Raw genomic sequence first — 26,514 nt, 5'->3', positions numbered from 1 at the left:
AGCAGTAAAAAAGGAAGGAACTGTGGCTGAAGCCAGTGACATGGATGAATCTCAAGTCCTTTATGCTAATTGAAAGAAGGCAGAATCAAAATGCTACATATTATATGATTCCATTTTCAAGACATTCTGGAATAGGCAATACAGTAGGGATAGAAATCAGACCATTGGTGTCGGTGGTTGGAAGTGGGAGAATCATTGAGTATAAAATGGCACTGAACAACGTGTGGGGCAGGAATAGAATTGTTTTATATCTTCATTTTTGTGATGGTTACACAATTGTATATATTTGTTAGAACTCAGTGAACTGTACACTAAAATGGTTGAATTTTACATTTAACCAATACTTTACCATAAAAAAATGAAAAAAAGACAGTATTTGATGACTTGGAGCAACTGCCATAAGCTATCTTTAGTAACAAGACAATAGTTACAAGATAATATATTTCTTATAAAATAAACAATCACAGAAACACATATAATTTTGAATATGTATGTATCTACTATGTATATATCTGTGTGGGACTATATGAACTTAGATAAAAGTGGCAGATAATTAACATGAGTTGCCTACTTTGATGGAAATTTAACAGAGTAGGAATAGTAAGGTAGAAACCAAGCAAAAAAGGAAGGAAGGAAATTCGAGACTTAATTACACACATATGCACAAAAACTACATAATTATCAACATATTCAGCCTGGTCAACGCGGTGAAACCTCTGGCTCTACTACTAAAAAAACAAAAACAAAAAATCAGCCAGGCGTGGTGGTGTGCACCTGTAGTCCCAGCTACTTGGGAGGATAAGGCAGGAGAATTGCTTGAACCTGGGAGGTGGGGTTTGCAGTGAGCATAGATCACACCACTGCACTCCAGCCTGGGCAACTGAGTGAGACTCTGTGTTAGACAGACGGAAGGAAGGAAGGAAGGAAGGAAGGAAGGAAGGAAGGAAGGAAGGAAGGAAGGAAGGAAGGAAGGAAGGAAGGAAGGAAGGAAGGAAGGAAGGAGAAAGAAAGAAAGAGAAAGAAAGGAAGGAAAAGAAAGAAAGAGAGAGAGAGAAAGAAAGAAAAAGTTTTAAAAGCTGCAATCTATGTTTAAGGCTCTAAGAACAAAATGAACTAGAACTTCACTTTCTTAGATATCAGAACTATTAGGCTGCCTCTGACTCTACCAGAAATTTCCATTTCACTTTCCTTTCTCTTCCTGGTCCTTTTTTTTTTTCAATTCTCCTCCTCACTTGCAATTTAAAACCACTACTGATTCTCTTTAAGGTTTGATCATGGCAATCATAGGTAAAGAAATGCTGACTCCGTGATCCAGATACATACATATATATATATATATATATAGGCCCTTTCTAAAATGAGAAAGACAGAGTTTTTGTCCCTCACACTCTGGGTGAGACCAGCTGCCCCTAATTTTATCAGTCATATTGTTATCTTTCACTATTCTTCATCTCACCAGAAAAGAATGAGTCTTTCAACATCTAACACAGGGGCTCTACTAGAATCTTTTTAATGCAAATCATAGTTATGTAGTAATTATAAGATAGTAAGAGATTAAAGGTGAATTATAAACATATTTTCTAAGTGTCTTATCTGGTGCTATTCCTAGTCTTATTAGAATAGACAACAAATATCTATTAATATTTATGGAGCTCTTACTATATGGAAAACCTTCACAGGTGTTATTTCATTTAATCCTCATGACAACTCCACAGGCAACCTACTTTTCTTTTCTCTATTTTCTATCTAATAAAACTGAAGCACCCTAGCATTTAGACATGGGTGCAGTGTCAACATCCTGACAGAACCCTGGGCAGCCCGTGCTCTTCCCTAACTGACTACGGTAGTGCTCACAACAGACCACCATGACACACTGCCTGCACAGCTTCCCTTTGGGAAACACTGCCTTGGCTTAGGCCTTCGTCATCTCTCACTGATATTTCTTCAGCACATCCATGTTTTTTCCCACCCCGGCCTTTCACCCTCTCCATTCCCCTCATCTCAGCCAGAACAGTCGTTTAGAGCAAATTTGATTGGTCACGTGCTTTAATATGACTACCTGGGTCACCATCATCCTGCAGACACATTTCCAATTCCTCAGCACTCTCTAGACTCCCCTTCCTTCCTCTCCTGTTTCATCACTTCTGTTCTCCTGTCCAATCACACATGTCTTTCATCCCTAACTACTCCCATCTTTCTGCCCTCTTTTGGGATTCTTTCCTCCAATTAGGATATGATCCCTCCCACCTCTCTTTGGTTCTGCCTTCTCTCCATAATTCCTTACTTCTGGCTCCCCAACTACTTTTCATTTCCCTTCAGTGCTCAGTTCAGGAGTCATTTCCTTCAGTAAGGCATCTCGAATTCATCTGAATCATCTTCCATCCCTCTTAAAGCATCCTCATAACTGACTGCAATTCCTTGCTTATCTACTTCAGTTACCAGACTCAGACCACCTCAAAGGCAGGGATCATGGTGTCCATCTTTGTGCATCCAGGTATTGTATATGCTATGTATTTAATAATTGACTTGAACAGAGGAAAAGAAGTAAAATATTATATAAGTTTAGAGAAAATGTGCTGTTAATACATAGTTCCAATGATTTATAGTCCCCTATCTATTTTAAACTTTAAACTTAATATAGTCTGCCACAAATCTTAAAGAAATAAGTCATGGCACAAAAGCAAAAATTAAGAACTTACCACACTGTTAAACAACAAATTGGGTTTACGGCTGTAGCCAACAGATGGATGGTTAAATTCTCCCACCCCATCCCCTAGTACCCTCACCCACTACCACCAACCCTAATTTCCAATGGCTGTAATTAAAAATATGATCAATACTTATTTTTGGTATAATTCTTTGGAAGTCTGAAAGAAGAAACAAATAGGATAATGTTTAATGAGGTTGAAAGATGATCTACAGTACAAGTACAGTTGTGCTATTATACGGCTGGCCAGGTGTGGTGGCTCACTCTTATAACCCCAGCAGTTTGGGAGGCTGAGGTGAGAGGATTGCTTGAGGCTAGGAGTTCGAGATCAGCCTGGGCAACACGGAGAGACAGCGTCTTTACTTAAAATATATACATTTAAGAAGTAAAATTAATATGATGCTAACTTATATGGGGAATGACATCCGATGATAAATGTAAACAAAACAAAAAAGAGAACAAACCCTTTCTGTTTTATTGGTGTTTCACAGATACTTATTGGAATACCACAGGTAGTTATGGTTCCTATTTTAAGAGGATATGTAAACACTGGAATGACGGTTAAAAATATATATGTGGAAGAATAAGACTGTTTGTTATAAAGAAGCATGAAGAGTGATTAAATTGCATTCAAGTATTTGTAGATTTATGTTACAGATAGTGCTAAATCTCTGTTCTCAGTTCCCAGAAACAAGATTAGACTATGTTTCTTCCTGTTTTGAAAAAACTGGATTGCTCTAAAAAGAAGGCAAGTCTACTGTACTCGATTCTGGGCAACTTGAGAAAATGATCAGAAAACTTTTCCACCTCTTTATGCCTTTAACCCAATCTTATAAAAATTGCAACAACAAAAATGTTGGTGATTAAAACAACGCTCCTTTCAGGGAACTCAATTACCCACTAATTATTAACTTGGTCAGCAGGTTTTAAAGCAAGACAAACGAGAGTTCCATGTATATAGCCTACAGAGGAAAAATGAAAATACATAGTATCATCATCCCACAACATGCAAGAAAGAAAACTAATTTTTTTTCTTAAAGAGGAAAATGTCCTACCATGATTTATGTTTGCTGTGTGATCAGCTGCAGGGAAGTGGTGCTCTCCACTATTCAATCCTTTCATCAGTTTCCAGTGTGAATCTTCTGTGAGAAATCGCTCCCAGCCACAGAAACCCGACTCAAAGTCACAGGTGAGATGCTTTGCTGTTACACGTGGAAGAGAAAAAGGTGAGGAGAAACAAAGAGCATGCAGGGAAACACTGCTCTGCATTAGCTAATCATCTTAGGAGGCCTGCAAAATTATTCTTCTTGGTAGTGAATGTTCTCTGATTATCAGAATAGCTTGCCTTTATCCAGTCCCACACCATATCCCAGGTGCTGTGTGAGGCATGACCCTTCCACATGCTTCTATCTGTAAGTCTGATACATTTCATTCTAGTTGGCCATTTCCATTGTATTTAATGATGCAAAGTGGAACTCCAGAGCTTTTCAGGGAGTAACTAATTTGCTTGCCCAGTATAAACCTGCTGAGATGGTAGTTTAAAGGAAGAAAATCCATTGGGAAGGGGGAAATTTAAATTAATTCTGGACACGCAAACAACTTGAGGTCAGCATCTCAGTATTCATTTTATTATTCTATCCTAACACTTTCTCAAAAAAAAAAAATGCCTAGCCGTTTTGGAATTGCAGGTAAATTAGATATTCTGAACTGAGCTTGTGTTATCTTTTGTCTTTTTCTTTTTTTTTTTCAGGCAGACTCTCGTTCTGTCGCTCAGGCTAGAGTGCAGTGACACAATCTCGGCTCAATGGCTCAATGCAATCTCCACCTCCTGGGTTCAAGCAATTCTCCTGCCTCGGCCTCCCAAATAGCTGGGATTACAGGCACATGCCACGATGCCCAAATATTTTTGTATTTTTAGGAGAGACAGTGTTTCACTATGTTGGCCAGGCTGGTCTTGAACTCCTGACCTCAAGTGATCTGCTCATCTTGGCCTGCCAAAGTGCTGGGATTACAGGCATGAGCCACTGTGCCCAGCCTGAGCTTGTCTTCACTTAATACATAACTCAAAAGTTTCCAAGTACTTAATTTCCTCCATTTATCATAAAAGAACTGGTTCTAGAGAAAGTCGGTGTTTGGAGCATACTTTATAGGCATGTTTCACAGCTTTGACACCAGATTTATGAGAGAAAAATAGACAGTTTCATAAGACTGGGCATTCAACTAGAAAGTCTAATAGCTTGATTTGTGCTTTCAAGAAATTCATTTTTATGTGCTTAAATTTCATTTTCCTAAAATAAGAATCATAGTATCAGACTATCTTAGATAGTACTTTTGGGGAAAAATTAATACAATTAATTTATAAGCTTATTCCTAAATATTCCTCTTTATGCTGAGGCACTTTTCAAACAGTGGGGGAGAAAAGGAGAATTAAATTGATTGTCAGAAAACATCCAAATTTTTGACAGGATTCCTAAGATCTTCATGCTATCGTCTTTAATAACAATAAAAAGAGCCGTACTACCACTGAGTTCTAAGTATGTAGCAGGTATTTTACACATATTACCCTTAATTCTTACACTCTACATAGTAAATACCATTTCCTAAAAGAGAAAATTGGAACTCAGAACACGAAGCAACTTGCCTGTGGTACAGTTTAGTAATTGAGACATCGAGACTTTGAACCTGACACCAAAAGCTCATACTATGAAGCCTCCTTAAACCAGGAACTCTGTTTCATAATTTAAAAGATTCCATTGCCATAGGTTTGCTTCTGACCATTATATTTAACTTGTAAATTTTAAATAATATGACCAATTTAACTAGCATATCGAATAAGCTCACTATATCCTAATAATCAAAGCATCTTCAAATCTCCATAAATAGGGACACCTGATTTTATGACCACATATTTTTACCCCTGATATGTCAACTATTAAAACATTGAAGTGTGGTATGCAAATGATAATGCCACTTTCAATTTCTCTACATGCAAATTGAACCTTTAGATCTGAAAGCCATGCTTGTTAGACAGTCATAGAATAGACAGTGGGTCTTCCATATCTGTGGGTTCCTTGTTGCAGATTCAACCAATCGTGATTCAAAAATATAGTATTAGCAGGATATGTAACCTGCAGATACAAGGGCTGACTTTTCCCTGGGGCTCAAGTTCTCCAGGAACTTAAGCATTCATAGATTTTGGTGTAACATTTCTTTCATTACAAATGAATATTATTTTTTTCCTCTAAATGGATTTATCTACAAACAAAAAACAACTAAATCGACTACAGTATAGTAACAAAAACATGCTGCATATCACCTAATGGTGCACTGATATGACAAGGAAGTGCAATTTGCCCATATACCGAGCTGGAAATCTATTGCTCTTGGCTATGTTTTTCTTTTCTCAGGTGTGTCTACACAATTTATTGGATATGGTTGTTGACAAAACATTACTACCCAGGGGAGAGTGCCTTTTTGTTTTCTGACACAATCTTGAGAACTTATAACACAGCTGTGACTTTCTCCTTGGGCATTCACAGAACCCTCTGGTCTAATCCTTTGGTCCTCTGTGAGCTCTGCCACCTTCTAGGCCACCTCCAAAATTTTCTGTCAGTTGGTGGAGTGTGGAATACGGCATGTTCTCACTCATAGGTAGGAAATGAACAATGAGATCACTTGGACACAGGAAGGGGAACATCACAGACCAGGTCCTTTGTGGGGAGGAGGTAGGGGGGAGGGATAGCCATTAGGAGATATACCTAATGTAAATGACAAGTTAATGGGTGCAGCACACCAACATGGCTCACGTACACATATGTAACAAACCTGCACGTTGTGCACATGTACCCTAGAACTTAAAGTATATAAAAAAAAAAAAGAAATATTTAAGACTCAAAGTACATACTTGGCCTCCAAAATGTGCTTCAAAGTTCCAAATTCTTGGCTATGGATTTGACCAAGAAATTCTTCCACTTCACTACATGGGTACCCCCAAATCCTAGAACATACTTCCCTGGAATACAAAATCTTCCATGGGTAGAGTGACCACATGTCTGGCCTGGCCCAGGGTTGCTTCAATGCATGCCTGTTGTCCTAGCATCTTTTCCCTCTCTCAGTCCCTGTTTGAGTAATAAACTCAATATTGCACTGTTAGGGCAGCAAACTATGCATTGCTATACAAAGGAAGCAAATCCATGCAAACAGCAATCTTCTTCATCACAGAGAGCTGCTGAAGTCACCATCCTAATTTCCCCAACAAGGCAGTGGTGTGAAATGGCAATGAGATCGATGAGTGTGAAAATGGAAAGTACCATATGACTGATGCACACCACACCCTTACCCAGACTCTTCACAATTGAGCTGGTCACTCAACCGCAAAGACGTAAAGAACGAAGCTCTCAAGATAAAAGCAACTTTTGATTGCATATATGTTGAAATTTGGCTTTAGGACAAAAGTTCAAACCATTTCTTTCATTACCTAGATGTTTTATCGGTTAAAAAATGTCAATCACTGTGCTTTTTACAGAACGCTAAACACCACTATCCTTTGAAAAATGAAAATTAGCTTTCAAAATCCATCACTGTAAAGATTTGTGAAAGCAATACGGTGACATGGTGCAACCACCTCTGTAAAAACCTTGGTGAATTGCTTGGCTGTTTTTACTAATGTGTTCCTGTACATGTAAAAGAATATTTTTTAAAGCTAAAAGTTCAAGAACTTCACTGTACTGTAAAATATAAGTCGAGTTCCAGTAACTAAATTGAAGTTCTTCCATTAATATCTCCCCTGTGTAATTCAAAAACTTTAAAGTGAACTTATAAATATCTGAAGAAAGCCAGGAGAGTCAAATGCATTATAGCAATTATTAAATGCCTTATCATACTATATGTGTTAAATGTAAACATTTGCAAAATCTAAAAAATATCTATTCATGTTATAAATAAAGTACTTTCATTAAAATAATGATTTTGATTACTTGGTTGCTTTTATTTTAACTTTCTGTGATTATAGAATACGCTTCACCATCTCTAAGTGCAGTATGAGATATGCCACTGTTCACAATTTTAGAAAAATTTTACTCAGAGTTTGGCAGTTAAAGTAATATTTTAAGATTATGACAAAGCTTTCTCTTGCATATTTAACCACTGCAGCATATGGGCAGACAAGAAAGAATTTCATTGTTCAGCTGAGAAAAAATCTGGATCATGAAAAGTAAAATATTTTATGAATCCTCTAGAAGTTAATCAACTCTCTGTGAAATAAGGGGGGAAAAAAGCTATGTAGGGGAAATGAATGGGGAATATTTCACTTAATGAGAATATATTAGATTTTAACAGGATTACATAAATATTTTGTTAATATGTATTGCAAACCCACACAGATCATTGCTACACTAAATATTTTTATGTTGGTATTTCCTTTCCCTTGATGAAATGTTTTAGCATTCAACTTTTTTTTAACATGAAAGATTTCTAGAGACAATATCACAGTAAAAATTAATGCATTGTACAACATTCTTGCTTTCAATTTCTTTCATTTGACTATTATGCCAACGTTCCCTTTGAAGGCACACAATTCATATTAGCATTTAAAATTGTTTTAATATCCTATAATAAGAAAAACCCTGTTTCATGGAATTTCCTGAACTATTTTGATTTGAAGATATATCTATTATGCCAACTTTTCTGGAACACAGTGAAGTAGATTCTATATATATATTTTTTTTCCTATATGAGTTATTGAAAATTTTATATACAAATACAAATGTGTATTTTATTGTGGTAAAATATACATGACAGAAATGTAATATTTTAACAATTTTTAATGTAAGGTTCTATGGTATTAGGTACATTCCCATTGTTGTACAACCATTACTACCATCCATCTCCAGAACTTTTTCATTCCCGAACTGAATCTCCACCCCTATTAAATAATAACTTCCATATCCCCTCCCCTCAAACCCTGGCAACCATTTTACTATCTGTCTCTATGAATTTGCCTACTTTAGGTACCTCATATAAGTGGGATCAAACAATATGTGTCCTTTTGTCTCTGGCTTATTTGACTTAACGTCTTCAAGGTTCATCCATGTTGTAGCGTGTATCTGAAAATTATATCTATTTCATGTATAAACTGTTCAAGGATCCAATGTGTATCTTTGGATATGTTTGGCACGATGTATTTTAATTATTTTGATAGAAATTTTTAAAACATATTGCATATATATGTATTACTTTTTTAAGCTTTACTGATGTTTACATGACAAATAAAATTGTAACTAAGGTACACAATGTAATGTTTTGATATACATATACATAGTGAAAGGATTACCACAGTAAAGCTAAGTAGCATCATTTCATCATATAGTTACCTTTTGTGTGTGTGATGAGAAGATTTCAGATCTACTCTCAGCAAATTTCAAAAATACAATACAGTGTTATTAACTATAGTCACCAGGCTGTGCACTAGACCCCCAGAACTTATTCATCTTGTAAGTGAAAATTTGTATCTTTTGACCAACACCTCCCCATTTCCGCCAGGCTTCAACCCTGGACAACTGTCATTCTACTCTCTGTTTCTACAAATTCAAGTTTTTTAGATTCCATGTATAAGTGAGATTGTGCTGTATTTGTCTTTCTCTGTCTGGGTTATTTCACTTTGCATCATCCTCTGCAGGCTCATCACCATCGCAAATAGCAGGATTTTTCTCATTATTGCTGAATAATATTCCATTGTGAGTACATATATATTTTATAAACACACACACATACACACACACACACACACACACACACACCCCACTTGTTTGATCTATTCTCAGAGACTTCAGTTGTTTTGGTTGGATATTTTGAATAATGCTGCAATGAACATGAGGGTGCAGATGTATTTTAATCTTAACTGCTCTCATTTAATACAGGATTATGTTAATAAACATAGAAAACCTATTGTTTGGTTTTAGAGAAATTTTACTCAGAGTTCATCAGTTAAAGTAATATTTTAAGATTATGAAAAAGCTTTCTCTTGCATATTTAAACACTACAGCATATGAGCAGACAAGAAATAATTTCATTGTACATCTGAGAAAAATTCTGGATCGTGAAAAGTAAAATATTTTATGAATCCTCTAGAAGTTAATCAGCTCTCTGTGAAATAAGAAAGAAAGCCATGTATGGGAAATGAATGGGGAATATTTCATTTAATAAGAATACACTAGATTCTAACAGGATTATATTATAAATATTTTGTTAATATACATTATAAATATACATTATAAATATTTTGTTAATATTCATGCTCTAACGGACTAGCAAAGTAATGAGAGTTTTTGCTTCTACCCTGAGAGAACTCTGACCTGTTTGCCTTTAGTTTTTATCAATTTTCTTTAGATGCCATCTGTTTCTTCCCCTAGCTGTATTCCTTCCTGAAGCCTCTTTGGTACAGTGGTTCTCAAAGTTTCATATGCAGACAAGTCACCTGGACCTTGGTCCGTGTGGCTTTTGGTTCTGAAAGGCTGGGCCGGGGCCTGAGGTTCTGCATTTCCACTAAGTTCCCAGGTAATGCTGATGCTCTGGTCTGTGGAATTTGCTATTGCAGCAAAACCCACAGGCCCTTTTTATTAACTGCTTTTGAAAAGCCACTGGTCTGGAGGCTACGTTATGCCATATATTAAAATAATGCCTAAAAGTAAGGGCAAGTTGATAATGAGAAAGGACCTGAGTGAGTCTGCCTTTGGGGAAAGGCACACTGTGGAATACCAACTGACAATCCTCACGAGTTCATATTTACTCATTCTCTAGAATTTGGTAAGTATTCCCAGTGCTATTCAAACTGCCTGCACAGACTATACCCTCCTAGAGATTCATTCCAAAGTGCAATAAAAAAAAAAAAGATAAAAAGGTATTTTTCTTGTGCTTCATAAACATGGAAGAATCAATCGTTTATGAAAAAAAACTTGATATTGCAAACTCAAATTTGTAAAATACAAATGCATATGTATATGTAAAATGTTTTAAAGTGGTTTTAAATTTCAAAGGAAAGCCTCTTATTTTGTAAGAATATACATATGCACGTATCTATATGCACAAATATATTAAATACTTTAGTGCAGCAAAAAATGTAAATTTATATCAGTTCTAATAATTCAAATCTATATAACTTCACAGCAGAAATAATTGCATAAATAAATACATGAAACTCATTTTGGTATCAAAATACATGAATACACATATATACTGTATGCAATATGGCTACATTTTTATGACATATTCCCTATATCAAGTCAATCTCAGTCATGCAAACATGACAGGTTTGCTTTGGACAAATGAGGTTATACTATTTAAAAACTTAAGAGATTATTAAGTAATACTGTTTTTGTTGAGAAACACAATTACCCGTTCCTGCACTCACCCAAAGAAAATAGCAGAACAGTATCAAGATCTACTGAATTGGAAAAATGTCATATATATAGTCAATGAAACTTCAGTAAATGAGAAAATATGTCAAAAATCAAATGCTAAACAATTTTTAAAAGGTGAACATAAAGAATGATTTACTACGGGGAAAACAATGGAGGGGAAAAAAGCTAAACTTTCAAATACACAAGTGCCCAGGTGCAGTGGCTCATGACTGTAATCCCAGCACTTTGGGAGGCCGAGGTGGGTGGATCACCTGAGATCAGGAGTTCAAGACCAACCTGGTCAACACAGTGAAACCCCGTCACTACTAAAAATACAAAAATTAGCTGGGTGTGATGGCACACACTTGTAATCACAGTTACTCTGGAGGCTGAGGCAGAAAAATCGCTTGAACTCGGGAGGTAGAGGTTATAGTGAGCCAAGATCATGCCATTGCACTTCAGCCTGGGTGACAGAGCAAGACTCTGTCTCAAAATTAAATAAATAAATAAATAAATATTATGTAAGTGGAAAGAAAGGAAATATATTTTCCTTCAGTTATTGACATTAAGAATTATAGAAACTGTTAGAAATATTTTCCCAATAGAAATGCACCAAATTGTCTGTAAAAAATTTAAATAAAACATAGAAAGAAACATCACATACATTGGAGTAAATAAATTGTTCTTACATTGTTTGTTTTGAACAAAAGAAGGGAGCCGCCCAAAAGCTCCATTGAACTCACAATGGTTAGCCGATTACTTGGTCTAAAGCTAGGAGTCTGAGGTATTAACTGGATTGCTGTTGATGAACATGGCAGAAGGGGATTTTAACCTTACTTTCTCATCTCCTCTCTCCCATGTCCCTCTGCTTTGCTCTTAATAAAATCCAGGCTTCCCAAGAGAAACCTATTATACAGAGCTTTTCACTTAAAAGGTGGCATTTCTCCTATTATAATATTTTCACCTCTGCTCAACCAAACATCTCGCAAAAACACTGCAGTAAAATAAATGTCAAATTTTTAATATCTTTTAAAAACCACCTGTTTGTGATACAGAAACTGGATTCATATCCTTGGAATTCATGTTTTCTAAAGAGACACAGGGATCTCAGTTGCTAAGTTACCTCATATGAGAATCATCCTGTGGATTGTAAATTAAATTGTATTTTTGTTGAAATATGACTATGCTTGAATAGTAATGGGATCTCTTGTCATCACTTCTATCAAAGACTCTTCAGAAAAGGCCTGAAAGGTGTTGGGGCATTTTGGCCCTCCCAAACGCCAGTCATGGCTGAAATGATTTCTTTCTTTTCTTTTTTTTTCTTTTTTGAGATGGAGTCTCACACTGTAGCCCAGGCTGGAGTGCAATGGCGCGATCTCAGCTCATGGCACCTCCACCTCCCGGGTTCAGGTGATTCTCCTACCTCAGCCTCTGAAGTAGCTGCAATTACAGGTGCCCACCACCATGCCTGGCTAATTTTTTGTATTTTTGGTAGAGACGGGGTTTCACTATGTTGGCCAGGATGGTCTTGAACTCCTGACCTCGTGATCTGCCTGCCTCGGCCTCTCAAAGTGCTGGGATTACAGGTATAAGCCACGATGCCTGGCCAGCTGAAGTGATTTCTAGGCAAGTAGGAGGAGGGTGGCCCTTCCTCCAGAGCAGCCATGATGGCTGAAGGCTGCCCTGGAGGAAGGGCCACCCTCCTCCTACTCGCCCCTCTCTGCTACAGCTTCCAAGATGATTGACTAGAGAAGGAAAAAGCATACACTTAATAAAAGTTGGTAACCCATATTATATACCTCCAAGGGGAAGGTACAAAAAGGTTCCCTCTCCTACCCATCTTCTCTTTAATCAAAGTACACACATTCACGCACCCAGCCAACAATAATCACAACTATTCATTTGTAGAACACATTGAGAGAGATGTTGCAGTTTTTGCAACAAGCACCAAAACATTAAGTTAAAATAGAGATCCCTGAAGGAATAGTAGTAATAGTTTCAGAGCGATAATCCATATTTATCATATTTCATACATAATGACTTACCTTTGCCTTGATAGAAACAAGGACTATTTTAAACCCAACTAACAGTCATGAATTAGAGCGTGTAAACTAGTAAGCCATTCAGTCACTTACCGCAAGTTTCTGGGTCTTCATCACTCCCATCGGAGCAGTCCTGCCGAGAGTCACAGACAGATTCTTTGGCGATGCACTGGCCCCGAGAGCAAGGGAATTCATCTGCAGAGCAAAGCTTTCTGGATTGGGCCTGTCCACAGGCATAGACCCAGAGGTGATCAAGCCCAATAAAACTTCTCTGGCTCAAAAGAGTCCCTTCAAAAATAATCTTCAGGAAGAAAAAGATCAATTTGTGAGTTTACAATCTCCTTAATAAGACAAAAAACTAAAGAAGGTTGATAAAGACTAAACAGTTATTGAGAAAAAGTGTTTAAAGCAACCAAGGCAATATATAACAAAGTTCCTGTTTGATAAGCTCAACTCATGCTCATAAGACTGATGGAAACATCTGCTCCACTAAAGGCTCAGAGACACCTCCCAGGATCAGGCAAAACACAAGCACCCCACTTAACCATCGAAGATGTCCCTGACTGCAGACTTGTTACTTGGTCATCATCCTTAATTTTCAAGGAAAATAAGAAGTATTGTCATTACTTATAGAACAAGAGCTGTAACTGCATCTGACTTAGTTTTTAACTACTGAAATTAGTATTGGAATACATGAAGAAAAATATCAGGCAAATTGAAACAGCCACAATATAGGAATAAAAAAATGTAAGGGAATAAACATAAAACTCTAGTAAACTTACATAAAAGAGTAATTTATGTGGTCACCAACTGAATTGCTAGCTTTTCTGAAGATAAGCAATATTAGCAAATGAAACAACCACACACTGCTGGTCAAGTGTAAGATAATGTCCAAGTATTAGTATTGCTTGAGTTTCTACCAAGAGCAATTATTACTTAAAACCAAAAGTGCAGAAGAATAAATAGCTGACTGTATCACAAATAACTAATTATTTGCTGTCCAAAACATTAGCCATGAGCCAGAGATGACTATTTCAATTCAAATCAATGAAAATAAAATAAAATTTAGTTCCCTCAGTCATAGTAGTCAAATTTCAATTGTTCAGTACCCTCATGTGATCAGTGGCTACCATATTGGACATCAGATATAAAGCATTTCCATGATGCAGAAAGTTGTACTAAACAGCCCTAAATGTGGTTAAAATTCCTGCCAGATACTAAGAATTAAAATTGACTTCCTTCAGTTTCATCCAGCTTAAAGTTTCTGAATAGATTTTCTTTTCAAAACATGAGGGATAGGCCAGGTGTGGTGACTCACACCTGTAATCCCAGCACTTTGTGAGGCCAAGGAGGGTGGATCACTTGAGGTCAGCAGTTTGAGACCAACCTGGCCAACATGATGAAACCCATCTCTACTAAAACTACAAAAATTTAGCCAGGTGTGGTGGCACATGCCTATAGTCCCAGCTGCTTGGGAGGCTAAGACAAGCGAATTGCCTGAGCCCAGGAGGTGGAGGCTGCAGTGAGACAAAATCCCACCACTGCACTCCAGCCTGGGCAACTGGGCAAGACTCCATTTAAAACAAACAAAAAAACACAAGGGATATCTATTTGTTTGTTCATTAAGAATTACTTAAGGTCAAATTTGCAGTTTGCAAATATGTCTAATAATTTGGTTTAGAAAATAATATTAAATTCAAATCATATCCAACAATGAGAAAACTTTGTATGCTGCTACATACTTTTCCCATAATGAATTATCATACACGTAAAAATTATTAGTGTATAGCTGTGTATTTTCATAGCAGCAAGAGATCAGATATGCAGAAATGATATCAATTTGGGGTTCAAAAATTGATGGGTTTAAACTTAGGCCTCAAAGGCCTATAATTATTGAACAGCTAATTATATTACATATGCACTTGAGAACACGGAATAAATCTCAAATTCATTTTCTTTACATTTTACTTTATCTTTGAGTTAAAACAAAATTTAATCTTCAGTTTATGAAAAAAGAAACTTGTTTAGTACCTGAAAAGTTATAAAAACAGACATCAGCCTAAAAAAAATTAAAGTGTCAATATGTTAACTCAATAGGCTGTGATAGGATGTATGAATGGAAAATCACCATAAAGAAATGAAATGGATTTCATAACCCACACATATAATCAGTATCATCATTTTATACTCACACTCCAGCAAAAATAAACTTACACATTCCATATAACATGTTGGTGCAAAAGTAATTGAGGTTTTGGTCATTGAAAGTAATGGCAAAAGCCACAATGGCAAAAGCTGCAATTACCTTTGCACCAACCTAATACAAAAACAAAATATCAATGTAATTTTTTAAGAGACAGCATTCCTATTGAGCCTATGTATGTTTCATATGTTTCTTGGTGTAGATAGAGCTATCCATGTGTTATAAAGATATGAATTATTGCATTCAAAACATTTGCCTATACTCTACTAAATTCAATACCAGTTTACTATTTATCTACTTCATAATGCAATTTGTTTCCCTGGAGCAAAGCATGATGCTGGGGAGCAAGAAAGGAAGGCTGTGGAGACCAAGGAAGCTGTGAACAAGAGTGGATACACTCAGTTTCCTCTGCCATCAAAAATTTGGTCTGAGAAGGAAAAGGTACAATTTAAAAAGTAGGCAATCACTCTCCCCAAATATACAAGTACGCATCCCTAACTTAAATGCTAATTTAACTTTAGCAGCGCATGATCAATTTATTACTGCAAAGCTAAAACTTAAACCATGATTTAAAAAAATACTTGTTTTGTTTTGTTTTGTTTCTTTCATACCTTAAATGTCTTCAGACCTTCTGGTATTAACACATCTGCTTTCACCCATTGGCTGCGAGTTGATGTGTTGTATGTCCAAAATATTTCTTCTTCCTTTGATTTGAAGAGAAAGACATCACTCATTCCCCATATTCCAATCTTCACATTTACATATATGCTCTCTTAATTACATTTTAGTAGGTATTACCTTACCTGTAAGATATAAAGTACTAGGAAATCTAAAGTCTTGGTAGTAAAATTGAAAAAGCTGAATATCATTTTAAAAAATAGGAAAATAAAGCATGTTCATGCAGTAAAGCTGCTTTTTGCAGATAAACGATATTAGGATGGAACAAAAATTTGGATGAAATCTTTAAAAAAAAGCAGTAGTGAGCTTCAAAAATAAAATTCTAAGTAACAGCTAATAAAATCAGCAATTTAAATGCTGATCTCAATAACATTTTTACATTTTGTTATATTGCCATGATACTAGTAAAGAAAAATATTACAGGAAAACAATATAAAGGTTAAAAATGTTATCAGATGCATTATCTGCACAATTTCAATTTATACTAAATACTTTTTCCTATGGAAACATTTGGTCCAAGTTCCAAACCACACAGTTATTTTCTGAAAATTACATTCTTAATTTGGTCATTCTATCAAAGGCCTATTTACATCTTTTGGAGAAATCTATGTCATGCACCTGTACAATGATCATTTTTCAGATTGCAAAATGTACATAAAATTGTTACTACATGCTATGAGTATAGTAATGAGCCTTTACTGCATTCAAAATATTTATTGAGTGTAAGAAGCTCAATAAAAGTCTATGGTGAAACTCCATCTCTACTAAAAATACAAAAATTAGCCAGGCATGGTGGTGGGTGCCTGCAATCCCAGCTACTCAGGAGGTTGAGGCAGGAGAATCACCTGAACCTGGGAGGCGGAGGTTGCAGTGAGCCAAGATGGCACCACTGCACTCCAGCCTGGGCAACAGAGCATGAATTCATCTCAAAAAAACTAAATAAAATAAAATAAAATAAAAAAGTCTATAAGTTACCCAAAATTTTGTCTACTGCATGTATGGCATTGGTCTTTATGATTTATGATAATGCTTTTATGTTCTGAAATCATCTTATTTTTATTTACATTTTATCATTCAAATTAATTTGAAATTTCTCCCCAAAAATAAACCAAATTGTTTATAATGTTACATAGAGAATGCACTAATTTTTTAGGTAACAATATGATAAAAATGCGAAGATTGACATAATTATATCTCAGGTCGAGCTCTGAGCCTGGCTTTGTCCCACTTGCTAGCATGAGATAGAAAGCAGCCCTGAAAGGCAACATCTTGTTGTAATCCAAATGACACGTGATATCAATATTTGTCTCCTCACTCAGCGTCACATATTTTATTTATGCCCAAGATTTTCTAAAAATGAATCTACTTTCAACTTAGTCCTGCACCCTCAGATGCCTACTCCAAATTTCCAAGTCCTAAATATTTCAGAAGATAGTCTAAATCCATTACAATGTACTTCATTACTTATTCATATCAACTGCGAATATTTCCACAAGACAATGAAGCACATTGGGTGGACATACTGTCGGCTGATAGCTTTCATGGCGGATCAGGATGAACTGGAGTTATAAAAAGTTGAGACAAGCAACTAATTTTTCTTCTACTTATTTCTTACACAACTTCAGTTATTTAGCATCAAAACACTTACACCCTCCACAGATGCTTTCAGTGACACCTCTTGGCAAACTGCATTCACCACTTTCCCCCACTTTCATTTTATGAAAATAATTTAGAACTACTGTGCTCTTTTTCACAGTGACTAATTGATTCCCCTCTGCTCCCCCTGAAGATGGGTGCACTCACATTTTTTTGAAAAGTGAGCAGTGTTCTTTCCAAACTTAAATGGTTTTTCATAAGCCAAGTTCATAGCACACAGTGAATAAGATCTAAATTTTTCTATACATTTTCCAGTCTGATGGCACTAGCAATGTTTTGTAAAAAGAATTTATTCTAAGTGAAATCAGGTTTCATTTTATTTCTGTTCTTACTCTCCCTCTTTCTAGTTACTTTTCACAGGTGTTAATGCAAAAAAAGAAATCTCCAACTCAGCAAAGCTTTTCAAATGATGTCCTACTTTTCTTTTATCTTAAAATCAGTAAATAATTTTTAAAAAAATATATCTTTGCTCCCCTAGTCCAGGATCGATAATGCTGATTTAACTTTCAAGAACAATATTTAACATATTTATTAACACTTTATCTCTTAGAGATGCCAGTCTATGCTTTTCTCTTCCAGTAAAGAAATCAAGGGTACCAAAGTCAACGTTGTTGAGTTTCACTACTTTTGATCACATCTAGGAATAAGACCATGTAATCTCGTAAAGAATTACAAGTAAATTTGGTTGTAAAGAAAAATTACACGTAATTTTTTTTGGTAAATAATTATATGGAAACTTTACACAGAATAAAAAGTAGGCTGTTGCTATGAGTGTTATTTTATAGATCATGGACACAGATCTAACCCAAGAATAGTTAGATGGTACAAACTTTAATTGCTACACACTTCAGTGAACTTTGTATTTAACAACTTGCCTTCCCCTGAGTTTTTCACTTCTTAAGTTTTAATGTCCTCTGGAAATAAAGAAAACAACTTTCAGCATTCTTGCTAGATATTTCTTGGCTTACCTGCTCACATTTATAGAGTAATAGATGTTCATAACAGAAAACAGCATTCTATTCAGAGAAAGACGTAAATCATCATTTTCATCAAGAGCTATTTTTTTAAATGATAGCTTTAGAGTCCTTTTAAGTGTGTGATAAAACACTGACTTGTGACTTAAATGTACTTTGATGCAGATTTTGCATCAGTGAGTAACATATGTATAGAGGATAGCAAATAGTATCAGAAAAGACAGGACACCTCACAGAATACTGTCTAACGAATCAAGCATCAGTCAACAATCTCTAAGATGTACAACCATTTGGTTCTGGTTAATGCACTAGATCATTTCCCTATGATTAACTTCTTTTCTTATAATATGACAGACAGAATCTCGATAACTGTATTACTGATTAATAGAGTTAACGATGTGTGGTATCTAACATCATTTATATATGATGTAATACTTAAAGCCAATTTGTTTTCACTCCTTTCTTGCATAGTACTAAAGCCACCGGAAGAATGGCACTGCTCATTTTCAGTAATTTCAATCTACACACATTCATAAATACACACATACTATACACACACATTCATAATTACAATAATACACATTCATAATTATATACACAATACATACACACATTCATAATTAAAAACATAATTCCATTCTACATGCAATGAAACTTCTAAAATGCATCACTCATTTTCAGAGCAGATTAAAATAATCCTCAGGATTAGATCATATTATAATACAAATTTCTACTTAAATTTAGGCTAAGAACTCATTCAATTTTAATGAAATAATTATCTGCCATCTGAAAAGCATTACCATAGGCCCACATATATAATTTAACCATTTTTAACTATAATTTAAACTCAACGAAATTATTCTAGAATTTATCTACTATGGCTTTACTGAAGAAGGAGCTGGAAATTATAGAATGTTGCAGACTGCATGGAGGCTCACTGGGATTGGTTCAAACAGCACAGGTGACAGCAACTGAAATATTGAGGCCTGAATGGTGGAACGTACATGGATACAGTTAAATTTTTTCTCTCTTCCTTTTCGGTAAAATTGATGCCATGTATCTGGACAGTTTGTAGTGCTGCAGGAAGGATAAGGAGATGCTGTCCCCTTTTCTTCCTCCCCCCACACCTTACCAAATGGAATGAAATATATTAAATAGATTGCAGGGCAGCGACTACAAAGTACTAGTGCAAAAATCACAAAAACATAACAAGTTCTAGAATGCCAGAAAAATTATATCGCATGCAATTAAAAAAGAATTTATATGCATATGTATATTACTTTACATATCTATATGTATGTTTATGAATGTGTGGGAAGATATATATATATCACATCAACATCTATAGATATGTGATATATGTATATATATCACATCCATATTTATCTATATTTTTACATCTATGTAGATGTGTAGAGATATATATCTATATCTATAGATATCTCACATCCACATAGATGTAATTATGTGAATCCATATAAATCTGGATACATTAAATAATACATTATTTGTTATATATTATATTACATAAGATTATACATTATGTATTATTTATTATGAATATATGTATTCATCTCCACTTTCTGGCAGAGAGTTCCCAAAAACCTGTAAATTTCCTAATCAATAGGGATATTAATAGAATCTTAGGGTACTCATCACCAGAAAGATCAAGCTATGATTAGAATCTTGGAACTTTCAGTCCCACCTCTTCTGGGAAGAAGAGAGGGGCTGGAGATTAAGCTAATAATTGATCATACCTACATGGCAAATCCTCTATAAACATTTCTGGAGTACGGTTTCAGAGAGCTTCTAGATTGCTGAACATGTGCTGATTCCTATAGGGTGCACACCCGGGGATGCATGGAAGCAAAGCACCACCCCTCTTCCCACATACCTTGCCCTATGCATCTTTTCCATATGATTGTTCATCTACATTTCTAATAATAAGTGGGTAAACATGAGTAAAATGTTTTCGTGAATTCTGTGAGCCATCCTAGCAAATTATCAAACCTAAGAAGGGGGCCATGGGAACTGCGATTTATAGCTGGTAGGTAAGAGACACTGCTCACAATAGGAATCTTGTGATTGACATCTGAAGTAGGGGTAGTATTGTGGGCCTGAGACCTCAACCCGTGGAATCTGCACTATCTCCAGGTAGCTAGTGTCAGAATTGAGGCAAATCATAGGACACTCAGTTGGTGTCTGCTAGAGAAATGAATTGCTGTGTTGGAAAAAAAAAAAAAAAAAAAAAAAAAAAAACACGAATCTGGTGTCAGAAGTAAGATATTGGGAGTGCTGAGGGCATACGAGTAGAAAAAGCAGGTTTTTTCCTATACTATGGAATCAGCTGTCAGTTTGTTTTTATCTCTTTTTCTAATTGGAGTACTCACCCAACTTTACACTTTAGAACTCATTGAGCATGTTAGACAAGGAGAGAGAGAAGAAGAATGGACTCAGTCCACCCAGTGTGCCATTTTTTCAATATTTAATCGATAATTACCAGTCTTGAAAATTATGTCGACTGCTACCCAAACAAGTTTCAACCATTATAGTTCTAATGATATATAGATGTAATGCCCAAAACAGATCACATCAGAGCTTCAATACAGAGTTCACGATACAGAATCTCAGCTATCTCATTTTTATTAGATCTACAGTTTCTTTAATTCACTTTGATGAATTTTGAAAACTTTATGAAAAAATATTGGGCAGCTTATCACATTAACTTTTGTACATGAGCATGTCCCCTATGCTTGTTTCTTAAAAATTCTTTTAAAAAGTATACCAAATAAAGTCAAGTTAAAGAGTAAAAGCTTATGTGCAACTGAGAAATGAAAACACAAGCTGCCAAGAGTTAGAAACTTCACTGATTCAATGAATTTGAAATAAATGCAACTTTCTTCTTACCTTATGATTATACAGTCTGACTCTCAGGACACTGCTTTCCATAGTATAATAGAATTGAAGATGACAGCTCTTGCCCAAGCAATGACACACAGAGCTATTTAGGTAAGCCCTGCTGTCTAAATGGTTAAAAGGAAAAGCATGCTTAGCCCCTACCCATACATAATAACCTGAAATATAAAAGAAAAAAGAAGCAATTTAGGAAAACATTAGTTTCTTTCTGTCTGACTAAAACTATTACATTTCTGAAGTGTTCAAAACCGGATTTAAAACACAAATATTTCACTTAAAAGGACAGAATGTTTTCAAATGGTTACATCAACTACAAATAAGAGGTTTTAATTTTTATATTAGTTCCAATATGTACAGAAATCTTCTCCTAATTTCTATAAACAAAATTTGATAAAACCTTTTTGTAAAAATTCAAGATTCCGCGGTGGCTCAAGCCTGTAATCCCAGCACTTTGGGAGGCCGAGATGGGCGGATCACGAGGTCAGGAGATCGAGACCATCCTGGCTAACACAGTGAAACCCCGTCTCTACTAAAAAATACAAAAAAAAAAAAAACTAGCCGGGCGAGGTGGCGGGCGCCTGTAGTCCCAGCTACTCGGGAGGCTGAGGAAGGAGAATGGCAGGAACCCGGGAGGCGGAGCTTGCAGTGAGCTGAGATCCGGCCACTGCACTCCAGCCTGGGCGACACAGTGAGACTCCGTCTCAAAAAAAAAAAAAAAAAAAAAAAAAAAAAAAGATTCCTAGAAAAGAAATCTACATATACAAATTGCTACACCACCAAATTATCGTCATTTTCTTTTAAATATCACAATTCAATCCTTTTTTTAATCAAGAATTTCTCTTCATCTTTCCCAAAATTCTTGCCCCTTTGGATGATTTTATGATTTACTTTTTATAGAAAATCCTTTATAGTTTTAGGAAATACAACTTAAAATGCCTTCTTTCTTACCAAGCCACACAGAGGTATGAGATATCTACGGTCCTTTTAAACGTCACTTATGGATTTTGTTTTACATAAAGATATTGTAGATAAGTTTTTCCCCATCTGACATTTAAAACCAATTTGAGCTGTTCTTGAACTTAATAACATTGACAACACAGATTTATAAAGAGATTTCTGTAATTTTACTTCATTTTCAAAAATAAAGTCTGAAATGCTTCTTCATGCTACTGAAAGAGCTGCATGTCCTAGACACAATTTTAAAAGAAGTCTCTAAGGAAACCCAAATACAATAAGAAAGACAAAAACAAGAACATTAGACAAAATTTCAGCCTCAGATATTTACAGCTACAGCAAATACTAAGCATCACATAATCCTTAGCTGGATAAACATAATGTAAAAGCTCACACTATTTACATTAATGCCTTTTACACAGTAAATCATGTCTGACTTTCAACAAAAAATTACAAGGCATCTGCAAGGCAAAAAACACAGTTTGAAAAGAATAATCCTAAAAAGTAAAGTCTATTAATCTTTTTGAAAATAGTCTGTACAATATTCACAATATCAAAGACAGGGAATCAACCCAAATGCCCATCAATGATAGACTGGATAAAGGAAATGTGGTACATATACACCATGGAATACTGTGCAGCCATAAAAAGGAATGAGATCATGTCCTTTGCAGGAGGATGGGTGGAGCTGGAAGCCATTATCCTCAGCAAACTAATGCCAGAACAGAAAGCCAAGCACCACATGTTCTCACTTATATGTGGCAGCTGAACAACGTGAACATAGACACATGGAGGGGAACAACACACACTGGGGCTGTTGAGGGGTGAGGGGAGGGAGAGCATCAGGATAAACAGCTAATGCATGCTGGTCTTAATACCTAGGTAATAGGCTGACAGGTGCAGCCAATCACCACAGCACATGTTTACTTATGTAACAAACCTGCACATCCTGCACATGTAGCCCAGAACTTAAATAAAATAAATAACAATAATAATAATATTACTACTACCTCCCAAAAATAAAAAAATAAAAAATAATAATCTGCACAATAAAACATATAAATATAATGCTAAAGACAGCAAAAACTAAATACATTTATAAATTGTACAAAAAAGAAATTAAATTTCATACAATTCTAATACATTCTATTTAAAACATATTAAGATACACTAGGAAATAAATAAGAAAATATTAGCAAGTATAAACTTAAAACAAAAATAAATTAAGACTTTAAATTAAATGCCCAATAGGCAGAATATAACGCAGACTGGCCATAGTGTCAAAGAGAAAATTCATGTACCAGAAGCCCTGAAATATAACTCAAAATAGAGTAAATTATATAGAAAATAAAAAGGAGTGGTCAAGTTATGGAGTGTGAACAATAGTTGTCTTTAATAGAAACTCAAGATGAAAAGATTAGAGGGAGTAAGAGAATTACTTGAATAAAATAATACAATTTCTGCAAATGATGATATATGTGCATTCTGAGCATTAAAAATTAAATATATACTCATTCCTTCACTCATCATATTGAAATTTTCAAATATCATAGATAAAGAAACATTTTTAAAATCTGCATTAAACTAAAAAAACATTACTTGCACTCAGACTTCTCAGTCACTACAGTACATATCAGGAGCTAAAGAGGGAAAATCACCCTGTACTTAGAAATTAAAAAAAAAATTTCTAAAATTGTATGACCAGATAAATTATTATTTAGAAGTGAGAACAATTTTAAAACATTTTAAGTTTACAGATACTGTGGGAGCTCATCACCACAGATCTTTTCTAAATAAGAGAACAATTGATTAAGAACAATTGATTAAAGAGTCAACCTTTGCAAGGGGATAAGGGAACCAAAAAGGAAAGCATAAAATCTAAAAAACAGTGGTGAGCAAGAAAAATAATGGAATATATAATCTTAATAGTTATAAGTATCATAAAAAGATAATGACTTTAAAACTCTTTAAAATGTTCAACTGTAACTCAGGACCAAAAAATAATTAAATGGTACTTTGGTCTTTTTCACGTTCAAAAAAGCAGAAATACTAAATCACTTTAGGCTTTGTTAAAGAAATTTCATATAAAGAATATATCCTAAAATTAAGAATAGTCATAACAATAAGATATATAAATTAAAGCTTCCAGATCAGTGAAAAAAATAAAAATAAAAATGTAACAATACTCACCCCTCAAAGAAAAGGAAGAAAGAAAAAAAGCAAAAAGAATAAAAGTAAACAGAAAATACAAATTAATATGTTAGCAAGAGGAAGAAACTCATAGACAACATGGCAGTGTTAAAAAAAAAGAAAGAAAGAAAAAGGAAGAAAGGAAGAAAGGAAGGAAGGAATGAAGGAAGGAAGGAAGGAAGGAGGGAGGGAGGGAGGAAAGAAGGAAAGGGAGGAAGGAAGGAAGGAAGGAAGGAAGGAAGGAAGGAAGGAAGGAAGGAAGGAAGGAAGGAAGGAAGGAAGGAAGGAAGGAAGGAAGGAAGGAAGGAAGGGAGGAGGGAGGGAGGGAGGGAGGGAGGGAGGGAGGGAGGGAGGGAGGGGAGGAAGGAAGGAAAAAAAAAAAAGAAAAAACGAAAAGAAAAAGAAAAAGCTAGCAGACTTGGCCAGGCACGATGGCTTACACCTGTAATCCCAGCACATTGGGAGGCTAAGGTTGGTGGAACACTTGAGGTCAGGAGTTCGAGACCAGCCTGGCCAACATGTTGAAATTCTGTCTCTACTAAAAATTCAAAAATTATCCAGGCATGGTGGCACGTGCCTGTAGTACCAGCTTCTTGGGAGGCGGAGGCAGGAGAATCGCTTAAACCGAGGAGGCGGGGGTTGCAGTGAGCCGAGATCTCACCACTGCATTCCAACCTGGGTGACAGAGTAAGACTTTAAAAACAAAAAGAAAAGAAAAGAAAGCTAACAGGTGTAACAAAAAAAAAGCCTTTTAATACTTTTCCTTTTTGTTCACACAATAATAACTCCTGAAGGAAATAATAAAACGTAAAAAAAATTGTTAATCTAGTACAACTCTTCTTTTACACTGTTGGAAACATAATTGTTATTTTCAACTTCAGCTCCTATTACAGGGTGTATTTTCAATAAAATATACTCAGGATATTCACCAACGCGCCCTATGTAATGTCTTATAACTAGTCACCATAAAGCAGAATTCTAAAAGTAATACACAAAAGATATTTTTTTTTCTACCTTCATCATCACCTCCTTGATCCTGCTGAGGTGTGGATTCTAATGCAGGGACCTCTCTCGCTTTTGTGCGCATCCAGGAAATGTGGCCAACAGATGCTTCTGATGTCCACTCACACATGTCAAATTCGAACCCACAGGCCTGACACACTAAACAGGGGAGAAAAAGATCTTGGTGGACTATTAGTCTGCTAGAGTGGCTGCTTAACCAGGTTACGTATTGTAATCAACCAAAAGGCTTATATACACACATACACTAGCACACACTAATTTACGTCTGGAAGTTGGAATTCAACAAATCTTAGAGTGTACCAGCCACTCTATTTTGCAAAAATGTTTCAGTTGATACACATGTACGATATCCTCTCAAATGAGAACCATTGCCATAAATAAAAGGAGATTCCTAGTTTTTCTTGTATGCGTCACCACTTCAGTCACAATATGTTTTAATTTTGTTAAGAGACAGGGTCTCGCTCTGCCACCCAGGCCAAATGCAGTGGTGCAATCAGAGCCCACTGTAGCCTCAAACTCCTGGGCTCAAGCAATATTCCAGCCTCAGCCTCCCACGTAGCTAGGACCACCACAGGTGCACGCCACCATGTCCAGGTAATTTTTTGGTAAAGATGACATCTTGCTATATTGCCCAGGCTAATTTTGAGCTCTTGGCCTCAAGCAATCCTCTCATCCCAGCCCCTCAAAGTTCTGGGATTATAGGCATGAGCCACCATACCCAGTCAACAATTTTTAAAATGGCTTTATATTTTGCCTTACCTACTTTATGGGATTA

The 26,514-nt window shown here is 35.6% G+C and overlaps 1 protein-coding gene across 3 annotated transcripts in view; it reads right to left on the bottom strand.

Moving 5' to 3' along the window:
• Positions 1-26,514, bottom strand: part of MALRD1 (MAM and LDL receptor class A domain containing 1) — a 930,868-nt gene that overhangs the window by 567,752 nt on the left and 336,602 nt on the right. For all 3 annotated transcript variants that reach the window (XM_050804020.1, XM_050804022.1, XM_050804021.1), the window contains exons 7-11: positions 25,731-25,877; positions 21,564-21,730; positions 15,960-16,052; positions 13,239-13,446; positions 3,763-3,909 (exon numbers count right to left, since the gene is read on the bottom strand). In XM_050804020.1, the coding sequence (XP_050659977.1) occupies positions 3,763-3,909; positions 13,239-13,446; positions 15,960-16,052; positions 21,564-21,730; positions 25,731-25,877 (762 nt within the window). The remainder of the gene's footprint in view (positions 1-3,762; positions 3,910-13,238; positions 13,447-15,959; positions 16,053-21,563; positions 21,731-25,730; positions 25,878-26,514) is intronic.

The sequence above is a fragment of the Macaca thibetana genome, chromosome 9 (genome assembly GCF_024542745.1).
Source record: "Macaca thibetana thibetana isolate TM-01 chromosome 9, ASM2454274v1, whole genome shotgun sequence".
NCBI classification, from domain to species: Eukaryota; Metazoa; Chordata; class Mammalia; order Primates; family Cercopithecidae; genus Macaca; species Macaca thibetana.
Note: the sequence above shows the minus strand (reverse complement) of the source record. Positions and strands in the feature narration are given on the sequence as shown.